Source organism: Bos mutus, chromosome 10 (genome assembly GCF_027580195.1).
Source record: "Bos mutus isolate GX-2022 chromosome 10, NWIPB_WYAK_1.1, whole genome shotgun sequence".
NCBI classification, from domain to species: domain Eukaryota; kingdom Metazoa; phylum Chordata; class Mammalia; order Artiodactyla; family Bovidae; genus Bos; species Bos mutus.
This window is the reverse complement of record NC_091626.1, coordinates 47497562-47522652: the sequence shown is the minus strand read 5'-3', so window position 1 is coordinate 47522652 and position 25091 is coordinate 47497562. Positions and strand designations below refer to the sequence as shown.

The 25091-nt window shown below is 39.0% G+C and overlaps 1 protein-coding gene across 2 annotated transcripts in view; it reads left to right on the top strand.

The window, feature by feature from the left end:
- SECISBP2L (SECIS binding protein 2 like) overlaps window positions 1-22820 on the top strand; it is a 60136-nt gene extending 37316 nt beyond the window's left edge. For both annotated transcript variants that reach the window (XM_070377872.1, XM_005892160.3), the window contains 4 exons: window positions 1551-1771; window positions 2739-2893; window positions 6914-7133; window positions 18565-22820. In XM_070377872.1, the coding sequence (XP_070233973.1) occupies window positions 1551-1771; window positions 2739-2893; window positions 6914-7133; window positions 18565-19247 (1279 nt within the window). In that variant the 3' untranslated portion in view covers window positions 19248-22820. The remainder of the gene's footprint in view (window positions 1-1550; window positions 1772-2738; window positions 2894-6913; window positions 7134-18564) is intronic.
- Window positions 22821-25091: the final 2271 nt, after the last annotated feature.

The following is a 25091-nucleotide window of genomic DNA, read 5'->3' as shown; positions in this document are numbered from 1 at the left end:
ATATTGCTGTTTTAAGCAAATACCACCTAGATTTGAAAAGTTAATTACTTAAGTGTCAAATAACAGATACAGGGAAAATAAATACTTGGAGAATAAGATTTTGTTCATGTATGAAATAAACAGCTTGGAAGAAAAGCAGAATAAAGAAAGTGCATTTTTGGCATTTTATTCTTTAATTGCATTCCTTAATTTTGTATACTTTATTAATCTTGTCTGGTTGTATCTTCTGTTCTGAAGTAATGTCATACTCGTATGTATTTAAACATTTTTCACATAAACATTAGAAAAACCTCCATTATTTTTTTCACTAGAGAAAGGCAAGCCTGGATTTTCTCACCATATAATGTTATTTACAAGTGGCAATTTGCTGGCCTGGCATTCTTAGATTAGAAATTACCCCAGTTCTCTTTGTTAAATACCTACTTGTGATAGAGATTATGGATGAGAACTAGCAAAGTAGAATATATAAGTAGTTTACTTTCATGGGGTCACAAAGAGTTGGACACGACTGAGCGACTGAACTGAACTGAACTTACTTTAACCTAAATGACTTCCTTACCCTTGAAATTAAGGACTGTAGTGGCTTTGCACTTCACCTCGTGTTTTCTGAGCTGTTGAGTTCAGTTCAGTCACTCAGTCGTGTCCGACTCTTTGTGACCCCATGAATTGCAGCACACCAGGCCTCCCTGTCCATCACCATCTCCCGGAGTTCACTCAGACTCAGGTCCATCAAGTTGGTGATGCCATCCAGCCATCTCATCCTCTGTCGTCCCCTTCTCCTCCTGCCCCCAATCCCTCCCAGCATCAGAGTCTTTTCCAATGAGTCAACTCTTCTCATGAGGTGGCCAAAGTACTGGAGTTTCAGCTATAGCATCATTCCTTCCAGAGAAATCCCAGGGCTGATCTCCTTTAGAATGGACTGGTTGGATCTGAGCTGTGGCCATATGTTATCTCACAAAGAGCCCCATTCAGTTGCTTTGCCCAGTATAAGGGCATGTGACTTTTACCTTGAAGATCTCTTTGGTTTTGACTTCAATTTAATTACTGAATTCATCTTCTCTAGTCATAGATTTTCAGGGTTAGAGGGACCATGGAAGCTGTCATCCCTGTTTTTATGGTTCAAGAAGCCAGTGCCTAGAGACTGTGATATATCCAAGCATGGATGAGGAACTGTTGGTATTAGGCATTTGGTTAGCTTTTATGAAATCACTGTGTTTCTTATTAGAGGCATCCTTAGTATTCATTGGAATAAAATAACTTTATGCATTATCTCCTTACCAAAAAATGCCTGTTTTTATCTAATAGAAGGCTAATATTTGATTCATACCGTTAGGAATTTAGTAATTAGGTGTTTAGATAGTACTTCCTAGAGGTCTGTCCTTTACATAAAAGCCGATCTGTTCTAATTCAGAAGAACTCTGTTATTTTTCTCATTGATTGAAGTATTTAGGAGATTAAGACTTGTTTTTTTTTTTAAATGAAAACCTGTTGCTGGATGTATTTTTTTCCTAAGTAATTTTATAATTACCTATTTTTGATTTCCTTTACAGGTATTGTAATCAGGTTCTTTGTAAAGAGATTGATGAATGTGTGACTCTTCTTCTTCAAGAACTTGTCAGCTTCCAGGAACGCATCTATCAAAAGGATCCTGTGAGAGCAAAAGCAAGGAGACGGCTGGTTATGGGTCTTAGAGAAGTTACGAAACATATGAAGTTAAACAAGATCAAGTGTGTTATAATTTCTCCAAATTGTGAAAAGATCCAATCCAAAGGTATGAGCATTTTACTTCTGAAGTCTCTTGATATTTATATAGTATAATTGTGGAATATGTAGTGACTTTTAAAAGTGGAAGCCATTTGTCTTCTTTAGGAGAGTTTAGGTATAAAACATAGTATTGAATATGAGGAAAGAAAATGAAATATTTCACTTATTTCATTTTAATAAAATTGAGAACAGATTGTAAAGAAAATCCCCATTTATGAACCCTGGTGAAGGATTTAGGTTGAGCCAACCAAGTGTCCTCTTTGTTGTAAAAGTTTTTTCAGTAGAATTTATTTACAGAGATAAAGAAATGCACTCTTACAAGTTTACTACTTTAAAAATTTTTACATTACCCTTGATAGCTCTTTTCTCTTAAAAAGAATTAGGAAAAAGATGAAAGTTTCTGCTTGTGTTTATGGTGGAAATTTGTATCAGAAATCAGCGGTAACAGAGGTCTTTGGGTGAGCCAGCACACAAGTACTTTGTTCCATGTCGTGCACCCTTTTTTGTCCTTTTCTCATGGAAGAGCCGCTTCAGATGATTGGAATAGACAGATGCATCAATAGCAGTAACAGGCATATTCTGCACAGGGGGGACATACTAGTAAAAACAGTCATTTATAATCCGTCTTCCTGCCTGTGATGGCTGCTTACATGAGCTGAGAGATTGGATAAAAGGCATCAGCTACTATTAACAATTTTAATTAAAAAAATGAAAAGTATTTATTATATTGAAATTTGATTCCTGTTGTGCTAATCCCTGTGGAGAAACAAAAATACTGGCATTACAGGAATATGGTATTTAACTGGGGAGAAAGAAAATATGTACCTATAGCCATAGATAGGAAAATGTGTGGAACAGCCTAAGTGACCCCAAGCATTCATAGAATCCTTTGCTGCTGTGTCTTTTGCTTTAGCTCTAGGGTGCTGAAATAGCTTCATTTAGGAAATAACTAAAATAAAACCTCTGTGTCTCAGGTGGCCTGGATGAGGCTCTCTATAATGTTATAGCCATGGCACGGGAACAAGAAATTCCATTTGTGTTTGCCCTTGGAAGAAAAGCTCTAGGTCGCTGTGTGAACAAGCTGGTTCCTGTTAGTGTAGTGGGAATCTTCAACTACTTTGGTGCTGAGGTAAGACTTAGAAGACACAGTCCCTCAGTGTCCTCGCCACCACCCCCATAGTACGTTTTCTTTGGATACATGCCAGTGTTGTGTTTGAGAATTTGCAGAAGTGATACGGTGACTCTCCAGGAATGAGTGGAAAATTCTTGAGTGTTACATTTCCTTTTTTAGTGTTGAAAACATGTAAGTTAATCCTATAGCATTTTGAAAAGATTTTAGCTCATATTTCTGCCTCAGTGGGTTTTTTTTTTTTTTTTTTCTGGGTTCAGATATGTAGTACTTGATAATACATATAATTGCTGGGTAAAGATGTCCAGTATTGTGTAATGTAAAATAATTTTCTTCACTTTATATGCTGGGTTTATTGTATGCTATTAGGAGTCAAGCGAGAAAAGAACCCTTTACTTGGAGAAGATTTTCCTTTAGAAAACCAAATTCCTAAACGTGTTGAGAGAATAGTTCTTCACCTATGATAGTTGTCTTCCTCTCATAGTCTGCTAACACAGACTTTGCCCATAGGAGCTGCTAAATGATAATGTTACTTATTTAGACTAATGCTTATTAACTGATATCATAAGATTGGTAATTTTTTTTGTTTTAATATGTGGGGTTCTTTTTAGTGCATTATTTGACTTCATTGTGATTTTTTACATTGACGTGTTTTCAGTTATATTTGTTTTAAATTGTATACAATCTGGTGCATAAAATAAGACTTTTATATGAAGTTGAAGCTAAAGTATTTTGTGCCACCGCTGATGAACAGTTTTCCCTCTTCTCAGCCATACTATTTGTGTATATTTAAGTGTCTCTTTCCTATCCAGTCACTATATTTGTATGGTCCCATCCCCCTATTTATTCAGTTTCTCTCTCACTTCCCATTAAATTTCCTGTGTACCCACCTACTCTGTACAGTCATGTGATTAATATTTGTGCTTGCCACAGGAACCCATGCTTTTCTCAGTTATAGATATCACACTGCCTTGCTGTAGTTCGTGTGTTTCTTCATGTAACTGAATTCCTTGCAGGCAGGCCCCTTGTCTTTGTGTCTGACAACCTTTTACCTTAGTTGGGAATGAACAGGTGATAAACGTTTAATAAATTGTGTGGTAGATGTATATCTGCCTGCTATGTGAAACTATATCTGAGGATGTGGATGGTAAACAGTAAATAGGTCCATGGTAGAGACACATAGGCTTCCCAGGCGGCTCAGTGGTAAAGCATCAGTCTGCAATGCTGGAGGCGCAGGTTCAATCCTTGTGTCATGAGGATTCCCTGGAGAAGGAAATGGCAACCCTCCCCAGTATTCTTGCCTGGGAAATCCCATGGACAGAGAAGCCCAGCAGGCTGCAGACCATAAGGTCGCAAAAGAGTCAGACACAGCCTAGTGACTAAATAAAACAAATGACATGTAATAAAAATGTAGTCCTTTTTTGTTCACTGTTCAAGTTTGTGGAATAGGATCGAGCTCAGGAAAAGTAGACATGTTTGTTTTTAACTGTATTGACTTCTTACTGAATTAGATGTATTAAGTTATTTGAATGTTTTATATTATAAAATGTTTGCCAGTTTTATTTGTACATTGCTTTACTTGCCTTTTCCATTGTGCAGTAGGTGAGTTACTGTTTACCAAACACTTTCAAAGAATGGAGGTCAAGGAAATACTGATACATGGTCAAGTGTGTCTACTTGCAGTAAATATGGTAGCCCATCTAAGTTAAATTTACCATCTAGTAAGACTAACCTTTGAATTAAGCTTTTGGTCTTTACACTGCTACTAGAGACTTTTATTCCCTAACGGCTTCTCTCTCTTCAATTGTGCTTTCTTTTCTATCATTTTACTTCCAACAGTTTCTGTGTTTTATTGTATTATAAAACCAATGTAAATCTTAAAATTACATATCCATGTGCCTGTTTTCTTTGTTGGCTTCACTTAAGTGCATGATTTGTTGAATATTGCAAAGAAATATTTATGACATGTTACATGTTTTTAATGAAATCCATCCTCCGGTGGCTCAGACAGTAAAGCGTCTGCCTCCAAAGCGGGAGACCCAGGTTCAATCCCTGGGTTGGGAAGATCCCTTGGAGAAGGAAATGGCAACCCACTCCAGTATTCTTGCCTGGAAAATCCCATGGATGGTGGAACCTGGTAGGCTACAGTCCATGGGGTTGCAAAGAGTTGGATACGACTGAGCGACTTCCCTTTCACTCCTTCCTTGTTAAAATTAAGTAAATCCTGAATATATTTTTGATACTGCTGTCACCCACCTCTCTTCAAAAATCAAAACAATTAGCAACAGTGTTTATTGTACCTGCTGCTATAAAGAATTTAAGCTGCAGCTGGGTAAAGCATGCTACTTATGTTTTTTCTTCTCAAGTTTAATTTATAGAGACATGTTTTTCCATAACATTATGGCACTTTTTTTTACCAGGCTTTCATGTTATGGTTTATACTTAAATGACAGTGCTTTATTTAGAAAAAGACAGTTGTACTGTACTTTTCCCCCATTTTCTAAAAACATAATTTTATGTACATAATTAAACATATTCTTATAGGTAGCCAGATTGTATCTACCATCTGAAATTTTTTACTTGATGTGTGGGTATATATATTGCATTATGATACTAAATCAAGACATTAAGGAGGAATAGAATGTTGTTAAATTGTGATGTAAGAACCACTAAAAGGACCTTCTTATAGCTTAGATGGTAAAGAATCTGCCTGCAATGCAGGAGACCCGGGTTCGATTACTGAGTCAGGAATATCCCCTGGAGGAGGACATGGCAACCCACTCTAGTATTCTTACCTGGAGAATCCCATGGACAGAGGAGCCTGGTGGGCTACAGTCCATGGGGTCACAGAGAGTCAGACATGACTAAGTGACTAACACACACACACACGCACACACGAACCACTAAGTTGTTCTTTAATTATCCTTTTGTGACTGTGGAAACTTCAGTTTGCTTTAGATATTGTTATACCTCCTTGTTACTGAAGTACAATTGTAATGCAATATGAATTTTGCTGTTTTACTAACACATGTGTGCTCCATTACTTACCATTTCACTGGGATTGATAATTCTATTCATGTTCATTCTGTTTTGCTGATGGAAGAACATCTGGTTAACTCTATATTGTATTTCTAGGTTCTTTATTCAGTTTTTATAATTTGCCTTTCATCGTTCTCACGGCCCAGCTAGCCAAACACTAGCTAGCCAATCACTTGACTTGTATTTGGTCTTTTTTAAAGCAGCATTCTTTCAACAAACAAACAAACATTATAGGGAGCTTTTAATTCCTATGGAGACTGACATCTCCTTCTGCATCCTTGGACATCACCCTGCATACACCCATTCTCTTATATTCGAACCCATATACTATTCTTCACTGCTCCCCAAACAAGCCTTGAACTTTATTAAGTCTGTGCCTTTGTTTATGGTTTTGCATGCTTGGCTAAAAATGCACTGTCTCCACCCCTCAAAGCTGTGCCAGATTTTCAAGGCATATATCAGGTGTTACATTGCTTTATGAACTCTTCACTGATACCCAGCAGTTAGATGTTTCCTCCAAAAGCTAAACACTTTGCACATTTCTAGGTATTTAAGGTATTGTGCCTTGAATCGTTATTGTCTCCTGTCCTCTCCTTTCAGCCATATAGAAGGTTCCTTGAGAGCAGAGTGGCGGTTCCAGTAGTCTCTGTACCCACTGTAGTGCTAGATGCTATAGCGTGCAGTTGTTGAATTAATAAACTCTGTTGAGTTAATAAACTCTGCAAGAACTTGAATATAGTGCATAATTTAGTGGCTAGTACTGAATCAGGGATTTGCTTCAGACTTGTGAGAATCAATAAGTTACAGAGAAAAAAGAAAATAAGTTGCAATATTTTATAGAGTTCTGTGGTTTGCATACCTTTGGATTGTGTGCTGATGGAAAGTGTATCCGGCCCTGAAACAGTAGAGATATTTATTGCTAATGATAGTAATAAAGAGTATAACACAAAATGGACTAAGCAATATCTCTTCTTTTTCTAGAGCCTGTTTAATAAGTTAGTAGAACTCACTGAGGAAGCCAGGAAAGCATATAAAGATATGGTTGCCGCAATGGAACAGGAGCAAGCCGAGGAAGCCTTAAAGAACGTGAAGAAGGTGCCGCACCACATGGGGCATTCTCGGAATCCCTCTGCAGCAAGTGCCATTTCTTTCTGTAGCGTTATTTCCGAACCCATCTCTGAAGTAAATGAAAAGGAATATGGTAAGTTGTTACATACCACTTTAAATGACTGAAATTTTGAAATAATTTAATGATTAAAGTCATTTTTAAAATGACTTTCCATGACTACCTTTTGTTTCAATTTTCTTGATTATGCAAATTATGCTCACATATTTGGTTTCAAAATTGCATTAAACACGTCCATTGAAAGTTAAGAAAATATTTGGGGCTGAGAGTTTCTATTAGACCCTGAAATTAGTTACATTTCCAAAATCTTAAAACGAAAAAAAAAATCCCAAGGTATTTAAAAAAACCAAATGTACCATTCTTCTAACCTATAACTAAGTAAATTCTAGGAAGTTTTATTCTAATACTTTATACTGTTTTTACTTCACTGTCATTCATATAAAAATACTTTCTGAACACCTACTTTGTGCCACACCCTCTCGGTATAGAGGAGAGATTAAGCCTAACATCATGTTTATTTTTGTGCGGTTTGCAATACAGTGTAGAGAAAGCTATTATCCAGATAATTTGAGAATGTGACATTGGGGCTAGGAGGTGATTAAGCCCTCATCTGTTTATATAGGTAAAAATTAAAACTATTAAGGTTAGGGCGTGTGAGACAGGTGAACAGCAATGGATGAAAGACAAAATTCTGTAGGTGAAAATCTGAAGAATTCTTATAGGAAGCCAAGAATGAGTGGTCAGAGGGTTTGTCTCAGAAGCAAAACATTAGCAAAGATCCTGATACTTTATACTTGACTATTAAAATTTTGTATCTAATAGCTAAACAAAAATCCTGAATACTATTCAGTCTAAACTTAGCAAACCTAGACGTGTGACATTTGTCCTGAGTTAAATCTGATGGTAGTCAAAAAGAAATACAGACTAAATACAGCATTTATGTGTGAGATTTAAGGTAACAAATATTGACTGTAATCTGCATCTTAGTAGTTAGTTGCTTTGCCTTGTCTCTATAATACTTTGTACTAGAATACTTGCTCACTTTCTTGATCTCGTTTCTGATTCACTTCCTCAGTTCTTTTTTAAAAATAGTTTAGCCACCTCCTTCAATATGACTTCTTTTTCTCATCCTTTCTCTCTTCAGTCTTACCTGAAAGTTTACTAAACAGCTTGTTGCCACCTAAAATTTAACATGTAAAAAACTGGGTCGTTCACCTTTTGGAACACTTTGATGATGCCCCAGACCAGAGGCAATTAACAGGTTATTGTGCACCTTTTAGAAACTCTTTTGGTCAGGTAAAGGTGATTCTGGCTTAGAGGCAGACATTTCTTCGACTGAAATGATACTAGTTGAAAACAAGATAAAGGGCAAACTTTGTAAATGAGATCAGTTATCTATATTACAATGTGCCAGCTCTCAGAGATAAACTGTATGATAAATTCCTAAAGCTGTGGATTTAGGGAAATGACACTGATCTGGGCACATGATAAAAAGAACCTGTCAAAGACTTAGGAGATGTTTTCAAAAAGTACCAGATTTAAAGTGTTCAAAGTTTGAAGCCTTGATTTTTCCACACTCTGCCTGGGGCATTTAGGCATAATTGACTAATTTCTGAGCGTCAGATTTGTCGTCAGTAAAATAAAGAGAGCTCATCTAGGTCCTATAAGATTTTATTCAAAACTAAAGTTCTCTAAACTAATGGTTGAATTCTAAGAAGAGTTATGATTATACTGTGGAAGTGACACATTCAGGGGATTAGGTCTGATAGACTGAGTGCCTGAAGAACTATGGATGAAGGTTCGTGACATTGTATAGGAGGCAGTGATCAAGACCATCCCCAAGAAAAACAAATGCAAAATGGTTGTCTGAGGAGGGCTTACAAATAACTGAGAAAAGAAGAGAAGCTGAAGGCAAAGGAGAAAAAGAAAGATATACCCACCTGAATACAGAGTTCCAAAGAAAAGCAAGGAGAGATAAGAAAGCCTTTTTCAGTGATCAATGCAAAGAAATAGAGGAAAACAATAGAATGGGAAGGACTAGAGATCTCTTCAGGAAAGTTAAGAGATACCAAGGGAACATTTCCTGCAAAGCTGGCACAATAAAGGACAGAAATGGTATGGACCTAACAGAAGCAGAATCTTCCTAACAGAAGCAGAATATTAAGAAAAGATGGCAAGAATATACAGAACTATACAAATAAGATCTTTATGACCCAGATAACCATGATGGTGTGATCACTCACTTAGAGCCAGAGACATCCTGGAATGCAAAGTCAAGTGGGCCTTAGGAAGCATCGCTATGAACAAAGCTAGTGGAGGTGATGGAATTCCTGCTGAGTTATTTTAGGTCCTAAAAAATGATGCTGTTAAAGCGCTATACTCAGTATGCCAGCAAATTTGGAAAACTCAGCAGTGGCCACAGGATTGAAAAAGGTCAGTTTTCATTCCAATCCCAAAGAAAGGTAATGCCAAAGAATGTTCAGACTACTGCATAATTGCACTCATCTCCCACGCTTGCAAAGTAATGCTCAAAATTCTGCAAGCCAGGTTTCAACAGTACGTGAACCAGGAACTTCCCAGATTTTCAAGCTGGATTTAGAAAAGGCAGAGAAGCCAGAGATCAAATTGCCAACATCCCTTGGATCGTAGAAAAAGCAGGAGAGTTCCAGAAAGACATCTTCTTCTGCTTTATTGACTACGCCAAAGTCTTTGACTGTGTGGATCACAACAAACTGGAAAATTCTTAAAGAGATGGGAATACCAGATCACCTGACCTGCCTCCTGAGAAATCAGTATACAGGTCAAGAAGCACCAGTTAGAACTGGACATGGAACAACAGACTGGTTCCAGATTGGGAAAGGAGTATGTCAAGGCTGTATATTGTCACCCTGCTTATTTAACTTATATGCAGAGCACAGCATGTGAAATGCTGGACTGGATGAAGCACAAGCTGGAATCAAGATTGCCAGGAGAAATATCAGTAACCATACATATGCAGATGACACCACCCTTATGGCAGAAAGCAAAGAGGAACTAAAGAGCCTCTTGATGAAAGTGAAAGAGGAGAATGAAAAAGCTGGCTTAAAACTCAGCATTTGAAAAACGGACATCATAGCATCTGGTCCCATCACATGGCAAATAGATAGGGAAACAATGGAAACAGTGAGAGACTTTATTTTGGGGGGCTCCAAAATCACTGCAGATGGTGACTGCAGCCATGAAATTAAAAGATGCTTGCTCCTGGGAAGGAAAGCTATGACAAACCTAGTCAGCATGTTAAAAAGCAGAGATATTACTTTACCAACAAAGGTCCGTCTTGTCAAAGCTATGGATTTTCCAGTAGTCATATATGGATGTGAGAGTTGGACATGAAGAAAGCTGAGCACTGTGGTGAACTATGGTGTTAGAGAAGACTCTTGAGAGTCCCTTGGACTGTAAGGAGATCAAACCAGTCAGTCCTAAAGGAAATCAGCCCTGAATACTCATTGGAAGGACTGCTGCTGAAGTTCTAATACTTTGTCCACCTGATGCAAAGAACTGACTCTTTTCTTGAAAAGACCCTGATTCAGGGAAAAATTGAAGGCAGGAGGAGAAGAGGACGACAGAGGATGAGATGGTTGAATGACATCACCGATTCAATGGACATTGAGTTTGAGCAAGCTCTGGGAGTTGGTGATGGACAGGGAGGCCTGGCGTCCTGCAGTTCATGGGGTTGCAAAGAGTCGGACACAACTGAGCAACTGATTGAACTGAACTAAAGATTCTGGTGTATGATCTGATTTACCAGGATGCCAACAAAATGAGTGAAAATAATCATAAATAATTTGCTTTGAGAATAAAGCACAAAATTACTCTATTGGTATCAGATGTATTTGGCAACAGACATGAAACCCACTGATGTGGCCTCAAAAATTAGAATGTTTAATTATTTCACTGTGTTGTCAGGATCTCTAGCTCTGTCCTTCTTTCTCTTTTTCCATTTTCAGTCTGGGACTTCTTATTCTTGTGCTTCTCATCTCATATCCATAAACAGCTGCATTCGCCCTGGTCATCACAACAGTAGTCAAAAAGCAGAACGTTCAGGCAGTGGGCTCTTCTTATCAGTGAAGGAAACAGTTTTCAGAAGGCTTCACTTTTTGTTTCATTTGGCCAGAGCCAATCACGTCACTGCTTTTAGCTGCAAGGGAGATGTGGGGAAGAGATTATTTGGCAAGGAAGAATGGGATAGTTGTGATAGTCTGAGAACAATTTTAATTCCTCCTGTGGGACTGAGCTCAAGTCCATCCCAAGTTTGGGGGCTCTGTTAGGCAGGAGGAAAATGGGGAATGACTGTTGGGTAGACAACAAATAGTATCTTCCATGCCATCCTTGTGTAAGATTTTGAAAAATTTTTTGTGATTTCCACAGTTTAAAGAAAAAGCGAAGCTGGGAAAGGATTTCTAAACACTGGTAGAGTGGAAAGGCTCCTGTCACCGCCCCGTGTTACTGTTCTTTGTGTGCACCTTAATTGTTTTGTTTGCTTGTGTTTTCCTTCCACCTGAGCTGAGTCTCGGTTCTGTCATACTTCCGTGAGACAGTTTCTAACATAAATCCCAATTAAACTAAGTTTTTTGAGATAGAAATTTGGCACATAATGGGCACTTTACATATAATAATAATAGCTCACTTACTGAATTCTTACGAGGCACTTTTTTTAACTCTTCGTGTTTATTAAGACATTTAATCTTCTGAGTAGTCCTTGGAGATAGGCTATCTTGTACAGCATTTTACAGATTAGAAAGCTAAAATGAAATGAGGTAAATAACTTGCCATTGTCACACAGCTCATAAGTTTCAGTGTAAAACCTATATTCTTAGCCAATGTGATGTAAATTTCCTGTCTGTTGAATGAATTCTCAGTAGGACCATACAGTAGGTTTTCAATAACTACTTATAAGGGAGGACTACTTCTGTCTGTCTTGAGTTTCCAGCTCATCCTCTGCCACCACACCTTATTCTGTTGGCTCTTGAAGTGACTTGGTGTTCCTTTACTGTATACAGTCTAAAGATGGATGCCTTCCCTCTGTGTACTAACTGAAGGGAGAAATATACATACCTCATCCTCTGAAAAAGCCAATAATGATTTGAAAGTTGAAAAGGCACTTTCACAAAGAACCAAATAACAAAACAGAAAGCACTGAGGGGTTCATAAGCAAAAGAACAGCTGTATTGAATATGTTCTTCTAAAATAAGCAATTTAGAAGCAGGTTCGCTTTGGATCAATAATATTTTCAGGTTTGTTAAGATCTTTGACTCTGCCTTTAAAATGCTGCCTAATCCCTTCTTTAAAAGTGGACTTCCAGATGTGCTGTTCTGGCTTTAGACTGCCTATATTTTTCCCTCCCTCCTACCCACCAACTCCTCATCCAAAGAGGGCATTTTCATACTTGCTTGTTTCTCCTCCCCATCACAGTCATGTGTTTGTGTGCTCATAAGTTATTGATCAGGCTTCACCTGTTACTCTGAGGTGGCAGCCTGGGCCCTCCCCTGCATATGTGAACTCAGTGGCTCTTTGATCATTGTGATAAGTCTCTTGATGGCTAATCACAGAGTCCCTTGTCTCTGCTTCCAAGGTCATATTTCCTTTTCCTTTCCAAAGGACTCATCTGGCTTTCAGCTTACCTACCTAGTAGCAGAATGCCCAAGATAGAACCTAGAGAAAGATCAGCCCTACTCAGTCTTAACGACCTCCTTTCTTTCTCCTGTTTCTTTGGCTCACTGTCAGGGGAGAGGTGAGGCTTTTTCTGAGACCCCATGTGAATTCTTACAGTGCTTTTGAAAGAGGTAAATAAGTGTTGGAAGGAAATATAAATGTGTACCTAAATTTTGTAATTTTTTTTTACTTTTTAAAGCAATTTTCTGCATAATTAACTGTATATGTGAAATTTTCATTTATTGTAAGGCTTATTTTCCCAGCACACACTGCATGCTAACCTAGGAACACAGAGATGGATGGGAATGAGGAGGGAGGAGGGGTAGAACAGCAAACACAGAACAAATGCATTTGAACCAGATATGCAGGAAGTGCTTTGCGACTTCAAGTTAGTGACCGTCTTTCCTAGGAAAGGCAGGAAAGGCTTTACCAAACCAATGACATTCAAGAGTGGTTATCAGAGCTGAGTAGGACTCTGAAGGGGAAAGGAGGAAAGCACATGTCATACAGAAAGCACAGCTTGTGCAAAGCCAAGCATAGTAAATAGAAAGGGTGTGACTTCTAAGAGCAGTGAAAATTCAAAATGACCTTGACCTGGAATGCATGACAGAGGGTTAAAATGAATGGGACCAGAAGGAAGATTATGAAGGGGCTTGGTTATATACTAAATTAAGGAGTTTGGATTACTAAGGTAATAAAAAGCCAGTTAATGATGTGGTCAGTTCACAAAGCCGATTAGAAGGATACTGTAGATGTACAGCAAGGTAAAGAAGGCTTGAATTAAGGCAGTAGTGACCAAATTTAGTAGTTTTTGAGCTCTGAGTGACATGGTATAGTTATGAGTTCAGTGGAGAAAGAGAATTAAGGATTACAGTAAGGTTTCTTCGGGAGAAGGCAGTGGCACCCCACTCCAGTACTTTTGCCTGGAAAATCCCATGGATGGAGAAGCCTGGTGGGCTGCAGTCCATGGGGTCACTAAGAGTCAGACATGACTGAGCAACTTTACTTTCACTTTTCACTTTCATGCATTGGAGAAGGAAATGGCAACCCACTCCAGTGTTCTTGCCTGGAGAATCCCAAGGATGGGGGAGCCTGGTGGGCTACTGTCTATGGGGTCACACAGAGTCAGACACGACTGAAGTGACTTAGCAGCAGTAGGGTTTCTTCTGCTTTGAGTCTGAAAATGATGTTAACTGAGAATGAGAATAAAGGAGGGGCGCTAAATTTTTTGTCATGAGGCAGGAATGCAAGTAGAGAGACCTGTTATACACTTGAAGTAACTGCAGGAAAGAAAGATTTTTTCCCTAAACCACGTGCCCTAACTTCAGGTGGCCAAAATATGGTATATAGGGACAGAGGATGAGATAGTTGGATGGCATCACCAACTCAATGGACATGAGTTTAGGTAAACTCTGGGAGTTGGTGATGGACAGGGAGGCCTGGCATGCTGCAGTTCATGGGGTCGCAAAGAGTCGGACACAACTGAGCAACATGTAATTGATAGGTGGCAATCAAGTATATTTGTATGAATAGACTTGCTTTATCATTACAGTTTGATCATTATGCCTATAAAATGAACATACCAGCTACAATGCAAATAGAAGGAAATTTTTATTTTTTAAGAAAACGCAAAAATAAGTAAGTGGGACTACACCAAATCAAACAGCTCTCTGCAGCAAAGGAAATCATCAACAAAATGAAAAGGCAACCTGTGGAATAGGAGAAAATATTTGCAAATCATATATCTGCTGAGGGGTTAATATCCAAAATATACAAAGAACTCATACAGCTCAATAGCAAAGAACAATCAGATTTAAGAGTGGGCAGAGGATCTGAATAGACATTTTTCCAAATAAAGACCAGTAGGTGCATGAAAAGATGCTTAACATCACCAGTCATCAGAGAAATCCCAAACAAATCCACAATGAAACATCTCCTCACAACTTGTTAAAATGGCTGTTGTCAAAATGGCTGCTGCTGCTGCTGCTGCTAAGTCGCTTCAGTCGTGTCTGACTCTGTGCAACCCCATAGACGGCAGCCCGCCAGGCTGCCCCCGTCCCTGGGATTCTCCAGGCAAGAACACTGGTGTGGGTAGCCGTTTCCTTCTCCAATGCATGAAAGGGAAAAGTGAAAGTAAAGTCACTCAGTCGTGTCTGACTCTTAGCGACCCTATGGACTGCAGCCTTCCAGGCTCCTCTGTCCATGGATTTTCCAAGCAAGAATACTGGAGTGGGGTGCCATTGCCTTCTCCGGTCAAAATGGCAATAAATAACAAATGTTTGCAAGGATGTGGAGCAAAGGGAACCCTTGTACACTGTTGGTCAGAATGAAAGTTGGTGCAGCCACTAAGGAAGACAATATGGAGGTTCCTCAAAATATGCAGATGAGAACTATCATATGATCTAGCACTTCTACTTCCGGGTATTTCCCTGAAGAAAACAAAAACATTAGCTCAAAAAGAGGTATTCACCTCCATGTTTATTACAGAGTTATTTATAGTAACTAAAATATGGAAGCAACTTAAGTGTCCATCGATAATTAAAGAGATAAAGAAGATCAGTGAATAAAGAAGATGTGTGTGGGGGTGTGGGTGTGTGCCACATACATTGGAATATTCATTTCAGTTCAGTCTCTCAGTCGTGTCCGACTCTTTGCGACCCCATGAATCGCAGCACGCCAGGCCTCCCTGTCTATGACCAACTCCAGGAGTTCACCCAGACTCACATCCATCGAGTCAGTGATGCCATCCAGCCATCTCATCTTCTGTCGTCCCCTTCTCCTCCTGCCCCCAATCCCTCCCAGCATCAGAGTCTTTTCCAATGAGTCAACTCTTTGCATGAGGTGCCCAAAGTACTGGAGTTTCAGTTTTAGCATCATTCCTTCCAAAGAAATCCCAGGGCTGATCTCCTTCAGAATGGACTGGTTGGATCTCCTTGCAGTCCAAGGGACTCTCAAGAGTCTTCTCCAACACCACAGTTCAAAAGCTTCAATTCTTCAGCGCTCAGCCTTCTTCACAGTCCAACTCTCACATCCATACATGACCACAGGAAAAACCATAGCCTTGACTAGACGAACCTTTGTTGGCAAAGTAATGTCTCTCCTTTTGAATATGCTATCTAGGTTGGTCATAACTTTCCTTCCAAGGAGTAAGCATCTTTTAATTTCATGGCTGCAGTCACCATCTGCAGTGATTTTGGAGCCCAAAAAAGTAAAGTCTGACACTGTTTCCACTGTTTCCCCATCTATTTCCCATGAAGAGATGGGACCGGATGCCATGAACTTTGTTTTCTGACTGTTGAGCTTTAAGCCAACTTTTTCACTCTCCACTTTCACTTTCATCAAGAGGCTTTTGAGTTCCTCTTCACTTTCTGCCATAAGGGTGGTGTCATCTGCATATCTGAGATTATTGATATTTCTCCCAGCAATCTTGATTCCAGCTTGTGTTTCTTCCAGTTCAGCATTTCTCATGATGTGCTCTGCCTATAAGTTAAATAAACAGGGTGACAATATACAGCCTTGACATACTCCTTTTCCTATTTGGAAGCAGTCTGTTGTTCCATGTCCAGTTCTAACTGTTGCTTCTTGACCTGCATACAAATTTCTCAAGAGGCAGATCAAGTGGTCTGGTATTCCCATCTCTTTCAGAATTTTCCACAGTTTATTGTGATCCACACAGTCAAGGGCTTTGGCATAGTCATTAAAGCAGAAATAGATGTTTTTCTGGAACTCTCTTGCTTTTTCCATGATCCAGCGGATATTGGCAATTTGAACTCTGGTTCCTCTGCCTTTTCTAAAACCAGCTTGAACATCAGGAAGTTCACAGTTCACGTATTGCTGAAGCCTGTCTTGGAGAATTTTGAGCATTACTTTACTAGCGTGTGAGATGAGTGCAATTGTGCAGTAGTTTGAGCATTCTTTGGCATTGCCTTTCTTTGGGATTGGATAGAAAACTGACCTTTTCCAGTCCTGTGGCCACTGCTGAGTTTTCCAAATTTGCTGGCGTATTGAGTGCAGCACTTTCACAGCATCATCTTTCAGGATTTGAAATAGCTCACCTGGAATTCCATCACCTCCACTAGCTTTGTTCGTAGTGATGTTTTCTAAGGCCCACTTGACTTCACATTCCAGGATGTCTGGCTGTAGGTCAGTGATCATACCATCGTGGTTATCTGGGTCATGAAGATCTTTTTTGTACAGTTCTTCTGTGTATTCTTGCCATCTCTTCTTAATATCTTCTGCTTCTGTTAGGTCCATACCATTTCTGTCCTTTATCGAGCCCATCTTTGCATGAAATGTTCCTCTGGCATCTCTGATTTTCTTGAAGAGATCTCTAGTCTTTCCCATTCTGTTGTTTTCTTCTATTTCTTTGCATTGATTGCTGAAGAAGGCTTTCTTATCTCTTCTTGCTATTCTTTGGAACTCTGCATTCAGATGTTTATATCTTTCCTTTTCTCCTTTGCTTTTCGCTTCTCTTCTTTTCACAGCTATTTGTAAGGCTTCCCCAGACAGCCATTTTGCTTTTTTGCATTTCTTTTCCATGGAGATGGTCTTGATCCCTGTCTCCTGCACAGTGTCACGAACCTCATTGCATAGAGCCATTAAAAATAATGAAATCTTGCCATTTATGATAACAAGGATGAGCCTTGAGGGCATTAGTGAAATAAGTCAGAGAAAGACAGACACCATATGATTTCATTTTTATGTGGAATCTTGAAAAAGAAATCCCCCAAGCGCATAGATAGAACAGATTGGTGGTTGCCAGAAGCATGGGGACTAGGGGTGGGTGAAATGGATGAAGGAGGTTAAAAAATTACCACCTTCCAGTTATAAATAAGGCACGGGGATCTAATGTACAGCATTGTGACTATAGTAATAATATTGGACTGCATATTTGAAGGTTGCTAAGAGGGTAGATCTTAAGGAAAGAAATAATTCCGAATGGGGATGGGTATTAACTAGACTTCTTGTGGTGATCATTTCTCAGTATGTGCAAATACTGAATCATTATGTTGTGCACCTGAAGCTGTTATGTTTTATGTCAGTTATATCTCAGTGATAAAAAATTAAATGGAAAAAGTAAAACTCACAAAAAGTATGTGCGAGAGTTGCTCTTCATCTCCTGATTCCTAGTACATTTTTGCTGTAAACTGACTACTGTTGTTAAAAATAATACAGACTGTCACCACTGTATTGTATAGTAACATTATTTTTTTGGCTCCAGGGTCACTTGGTAAGCCAAGCAACATACATATATTATAAAACACATTTTCACAAATGTTAGAAATGCGTGCATGGCTTCTTTGCTATAAATGGAAACACAAGTTCTGTTACAGGCCAAGAGACAGCTTTGAGATAACTTGCTAAACGAGCACAATGTAAACCTGTCAGAACTCTTTCTTTCTTTTCTTTTTTTTAATCAGAGCCTTTCTAATGGGCATTTTGGCTCTGCCATCTGTGACTTGTGGATCCTTGATCCCAGGACACTTCAGGGCCAAAAAACGTTAGGCAGTTCATTGATTTTTGTGAATATGTGAGAGTCAATGAGCTTCTAGTACTATTGGATCTTCTGCATTCTGAAGTATTAATATACTTATTTTGGCCTCTTTGTTGCTTTATGTTAAATGTACTGATTTAAAGAAATATTTTTGAGAGCTGTTTTCCATTTATAACATTTAAACTAGTACTAGAATAAGCTAAGTTTTTAGTTTTTTCAGTTAGTGAGCCAACAGATTTCTGTAGCCTATTCTTCTACTTCTGAAAGTTGCATGATTCTGAAACTGTTCTGATTTTTTAAAAATCTGTTTGATATTTGCAGAAACAAATTGGAGAAACATGGTGGAAACTTCCGATGGGCTGGAAACATCAGAAAACGAGAGAGAAGTTTCTTGTAAGCATAGCACATCTGAAAAACCCAATAAACTTCCATTTGACACAGCCCCTGTTGGTAAGCAGGCGTCATTAGTGACTGCAGGCAGTACTACCTCAGCTACAAACCCTGGAAAATCAGCAGTGGGCGATAAAGAGGAGGTGAAGCCAGATGACCTGGAATGGGCCTCACAGCAGAGTACAGAGACTGGCTCTTTGGATGGCAGCTGCCGGGATCTTTTGAATTCCTCCATCACCAGCACCACCAGCACTCTTGTACCTGGCATGCTTGAAGAAGAGGACGATGAGGAGGAGGAGGAGGAGGAAGATTATGCTCACGAACCCATATCTGTAGAAGTACAGCTCAATAGCAGAATTGAGTCTTGGGTCTCTGAGACCCAGAGAACGATGGAAACTCTTCAGCTTGGAAAAACCCTTAATGGTTCTGAGGAAGATAATGCAGAGCAAAGTGGGGAAGAGGAAGCAGAAGTGGCTGAGGTGCTAGAGCCAGGGATGGATAGCGAGGCCTGGACTACTGATCACCAAGCAAGCCAGGAACAGCAGAAGCCCAGCAACTGCAGCTCGCTGAACAAGGAGCACTCTGATTCTAATTATACACCCCCAAATCTATAACTCAGGAAATGTCAGCTGTCTGTCTCAAACTACATAAGGGTTACAGCCATTATAAATCTTTCATGCTTCATCTCAACATTTTGCACTGTCTAGTATTTAATATATGTATTTAATTCCTGACAAATATTTTTTAGCTTTCTTTTACTTGTTTTGTGATCCATAGCTTAACTGATACTTAGCATCTGTGTCTTTCTAAGAACTGTATGGAAAATTCAGAATTGTTTCAGCCTTTTTATGGACAATAATGATTTTAAAAGAAGACCAGGTTTTAAAGAAAGTAATTTTAAAATGCCTATTTAGTCATTTTGAAAGCTACAGATCGAGGTTCTAAGGACAGGAGCAATTACCAATGTTTGCTTCAAGACTACACCTCCTATACTCTTAACTGTCTGACCAAAAAGTTGTTTGGGTTTCTTTAAAATAAAAGAAACCTGGAGGTAGAGTTAGAAAACTTAAAAAATGGCTGAGGGTAACTAAGTTCACAGTGATTTGTGTTAAAAATTGATGCAACTTGTATTCAGTCCACAAATGCTCATTTCAGTAGTCACTGATCATTATAATTGATTAAAGTTGGTTGGCTAAGTAGAGCCTCCAATACTTGGGCTGGCAAGGGAACCACCATGACAGATGAGAGCTGGCCTTATTTGTGCAAAGTGATAGGTGTTTAAATAGTGAGAAGTTGCCCATTAGAGGGCCTTCTGGTTTCTGGTTCACATTTGCTTCTTAATTACCTCAGGAATGCTCTTGTACATAGTTGTATTTGCATAAAATTAGGCAAATTTTGACAGGTGAATAACTGTAACCGGTTGTATGACTACAGCACTTACATGTAAATTATCCAGAAACAAAGTCTTACACTAGTGTGTTCTCTTGCATGCTTCTGACTTGGGATTCTCTGGACTTCAGATATGGATTTGATTGGGTATTCAGACTTGTCCAGAGTGAAAAATCATTGCACCTTTTAAGAAAACTACTTTGTCCCTAACCTTGAGCACCTGCTACATAACACTGACCATAGTTACTGATGGGAGTCAGGGAAAGAAACTATGCAGTTGTAACATGTATCCTGATAATCAAGGCTTGGAAGAAGTTTTGAAGAAAAGAGAAAGTTGTTCTAATTGTGCTGAAACTGTTAGATTTTAGAGTTTGCAGGTAGGCGCAGGTATTAATTCTAGATCATTGTTTATCTCTGCCCTTCTTCTGGGATGTTTAAACTCTTGGGAGAAATTAAAGTTAATGAGCTAAATGTTTTACTAATCAGTCACCACCTGGTAGTAACCTTTGCAAGTTTATCATGGTGGGAGAATTAGGAATTACCTTTTTTCTGTCTTCCCTCCAACCACCTCCAGTTGGCCAATTTGTGTGTGCGTGCACACATACACACAGACGCGTGCCAGCTTTACACTTTCAACTCCCATAAGCAGGCACAGAAGTGAAGAGGAAGGGGTGTTTTCCTTGTCCAGGTTTTATGGGGCAGAGAGCTTTGCCTCACTGAGGTGAATTGGGCAGATTCTTTACTGAAGCATTGGGACTACTGTTCTGGTATTGATGTTTTATAATCCTGGCATTTAATTACTGGTGAAACCAGATTCTTGGTTGATGACTGACTTGTTTGTGAATTGTGAAAGTTTATGAGCATTGCTGTGTAGGAAATGTCAGTCTAACAACTTTATTAGTGTGCTAAAAGGGGACATTACTGTAGTGTCCTGTCTGAACTGTTTTTCAGCATAGACTTCTTAGGCACAAAGTGTCCAGTACTTAAAGAAATGTAGCATGTAAGGAATGAAGCCTCTCAAGTGGTAATCATGGATTTATATGTGGCAGATCTTTGTGTCTCTGTACATTTGGAAGTGTTCATTGATTTAAAGAAATGATAGAGATTTTGAATTACTGACAGTCTTAAAAGTAAATTGAAAACTTTTCATACTTTTTAATGGTGTAAATTTCCTTTGCTTGGTGTCAGTGATTCAGATAACTCTTGATCTTAAAATAATGAATGGCTTTTCAAAGGTTTCTTATATTTTATACCTCTACTGAATGAGAATTGTCATTTTAGATTTTTGACATTTGTATCAAAAGGGAAGTTGAGGAAATCTTCAGAACACCAGTAGCTTTGAATTTTGCTATAGCCTTCAGAAGTGTTCAATTATGTGTTTGATAAATGCTCTTGCATGTGCAGGATCTTCTGCCAGCAAAGCAAACCAAGGGACCACAGCGTTTTTTATATGAGACAGTTGACCTCTACAGGACAACCCAAAATTTATTAAAGGAAATGCTACTATGTAGGATGTATGCTTAAGTAATTATTGATAATGTCTTTATAATTCATTTCCTTTAGATAAATTCTGGCATGTATGTATATTGTATGCAGGCGGAGGTGTGAAATTAGGAAAGGATTTTTTTCTGGATCTGGGTGAGTGGCTCTTTGGAGATCTAGAGAGATCTAATGGTAAGAGTAAGGGTTTATCATCACAAGAAATAAAAAACGTAGTGATTTTTTTCTTCGTGTGTAGAGATTGTTTTACTGGCAATAAATTGATATTAGATTTCTATTTCAGTACTTAAGTATATGAATTCAAGTATGAATTGCACTCCCACAATTAGATTTCTGCTTCAGTAGGTTTGTTTGCTGTGAAGATTACTTCTCAAAAGACAAAATGTTCATATTAGCTTAACTCTTGGTTTAAATATGTTTGTAAATGATGTAATATATTTCTTTTGACTAAAGATGGGGGGAAAAATGTGTGTTATACATTGAAAAGTTTTTAAAGGCTTTGACTGGAGGTCCTTTTTGCAGAGATGGTATTTTATATGCTTCCAGTATTTGGAAAAGAATTAGTCAAAAGGAATTCACATAGTTTAAATATTGAGAAATTAATATCCAAATAATGTACTTGCCTGATTTCTTAATAAGCTGGGGGAGGTGGGTGGGGTGGGAGTTACAGTGTGCAAATGAGTAGTGAACTCCACATTCATTTTTTCAACTCTAACATAAAACTGTTCAATCCTAACACATTGTTACTTTAATATATGTATAAAGAAGTATTACTGTTTGTAAAGCTGCTGTTTGCTTAAAAATAAACCTGTCATTTAAGTATTTTCTGTATGTTGTGCCAACAAGGTAGAACATTAACTTGTCTGTTTACTTTTTTTTGGTTTTTAAAAATTTTTTGTGAAGTAATTTATTATCTTCCTCCTACCTTGTTCCTTCCAAACTTTACACACTTCCGGAATCAACCAAACTGTTTGCCTAATCTGAAATCTGAATCCTAATTAATGATAAAAATTTAAACTTTGTTGGCACATCACACTTTAAAAGGATTTGTATTATTTTGTAATTTAATTTCTAAATATACCACATGAATTTATAATTTAATGTCTTAATTGTAATGCTCTAATTAAAAGCTAGCAAAATTATTATGAATTATAACATGAAGGGATTTTCATCTTGTTCTTTTGCTGTATGAAGGATGATTGTTATATCACATTTTAGAGGGTAATAACAGCTTTTTTGCACTATGTAAATACTAGTGGAGATTCTTCTGTAACTAATAAAATGATTATTGAAATGTAGTCTTGTCGTTTCAGAATAGGTGCTTAAGGTATTTATGACTTCCTCAATGTGTAGGATAGAGAAAATAATAAGAGTTCAGCTTATGGTATCCCTTAGTGCTCTCCTGGGTTAATCCACGAAGGTTATGAAATTTGCAAGACGAAGTTATTAGTAAAAATCTGTTTTGGATGATTAGTGTGATCTGTGTGTCATGGGTATAACAGTCTCGCCAGAGACCATCTTAGTGTTAGGAAAAGGCTCCTACAGATTCCATCTCCTTTATATGCTAATTACTCTGTGCCAGACATTGTTCTAAGCCATTTTCCAATATTAACTCATTAATCCTCAAGCAACCCTGTGAGGAAATACTATGATAATTTCTCACTTTTTAGATGATGAAACAATCATGGAGATGTTAAGTAACTTGCCCAAGTTTCAACAGCTGGTAAATAGCAGAACTAGGATTTAAATTCAGTCCTGTGGTTGGTATGCTTTTTTTTTTAATAATTGGAGTGTAGTTGATTTACAGTGTTGTGTTTCAGGTGTACTGCAAAGTGAATCTGTTACACACATCTATATATCCACATTCTTTTCCTATATAGACCATTACAGAGTATTGAGTAATAGAGCATGGCCAGTTCACAGCTCTTAGCATGTGACTGAATGTTGATGTGCACCCATTACCCTGCATGTCATTACCAGGCATCAGTTACCCTGGGACCACTGGTGGTCTTGTTCAGCCATCGGTCGTCGCCCCAGTGGGCCGCTATCCCAAGGGACCAGCTGTCAATGAAAGACCGTTAGTGGCCCTACTCAGCCATTGGTTGGTGCTGCAGTCATTGGCTGGAGCCCCTCCCCCAAGCAAACAACTAAGAGACTGGATAGTGGTCCTGCTCAGCCATTGGTCAGTGCTGCAGTGGGACCCTCCCCCAAGCAAACACCTATCAGTGAGCAACCGTCAGTCGGTCTGTGGAGAGAGAGTTGTACAGAGTAAGGTAAGAAGCAAATCCTGGCCTTTTGCTTAGGGCCCTCCAGCTCACCCAGCCTTGGGCCAGTGGGTGAGCAGTGGGACCCAGGGAACAGAGGGCTGTGTCCTGTAGGGACACAGAGCCCTCGCCAAGGCCACCGGCTGACCAGGCTCAGGCTTTGAGGCGGCAGTGAACCTCTCCCTGATCCCCGCCTTTGTGCAGACCATGAGTCCTGGCCCCCACTGTTTATAGGTAACCTGAGGAGCATGAGGGTTGGCTGGATCCTGGGCGCCTGGCTCCATTAGCAATGACAGCTGGGCAGGTTCTGGGGATCTGGCCCTGAGGTAGCCAGCTGCCAGCTGAGATCTGCCTTCTTTTAGCCAGGACAAGGTCTTCGGAGTGTGAAAGTCCTGGGAGCCTTGCCCTTGTCAGAACAGAAATTTGGTAGAGGTTTCCAGGAATACCATTCCCTGTCCATGACCAGATCTCAAGAACAAAGGTTCTGACACATGAAGTTTGCAACAACTAACCACATCCCTCACTCACCTTTCCTAGAAAAGGGCTTTTGCTGAAAGCTTTTTGAGGAGTTTGGGGTTTTTAAGGCATGAGCTACTCATCTCCTTGCATGGCCTTCAGTAAACTTTTCTCTGTTCCAAACTCCAATGTTTTGGTATCGTTGGCCTCACTATGCGGCGGGCACATAGACTTGTGTTTTCAGTAACAGGAGTATTTGTAACAGCAGGATGAGCTGAGTTCCCTGTGCTATATAGCAGGCTCTTACTAGTTGTCTGTTGTAGGGTGTTAATGTCAGTCCTAATCTCCCAATCAAGTCTGTGCTTTTCTTCACTATGTCATGTATGTCAGCACAAGATGCTCAGCGTGTGCAGACTAAGCAGTGCTTCCCCCCTTGTCACGTGTCCTGCAGTGTGCAATGTGCCATGTGCCAGGACTGAACTGATGGCCCCAGAGACTGAATTTATTGGGTCTCACCTGATCACCTCTTGCCTGGAGTTGTCCTAGATCTTGTCATTATATTGCAATTAAGTAAGGGGAATCTGAAAACTCATCTGTTAGAAAATAGTAGGTTCTCTAATTTTCATGATGAAAACAATTTTTAATGATCACAAAGAGAAGAATCACAAATCCTTTCATATGTATTGTAATAGTTCTGTTTTTGGACCAAAATTTGTACTACTGACAGTTCCTTTCCTAACAAGTGATCAATTTTTCTTTGACCAGAAGAGGGTGTGCATGGCACCTGAAAACAAAGGTGACTGTGTAATATTAATAAATGTTTTTAAGTGAGAGGAGAGGAATGAGAAG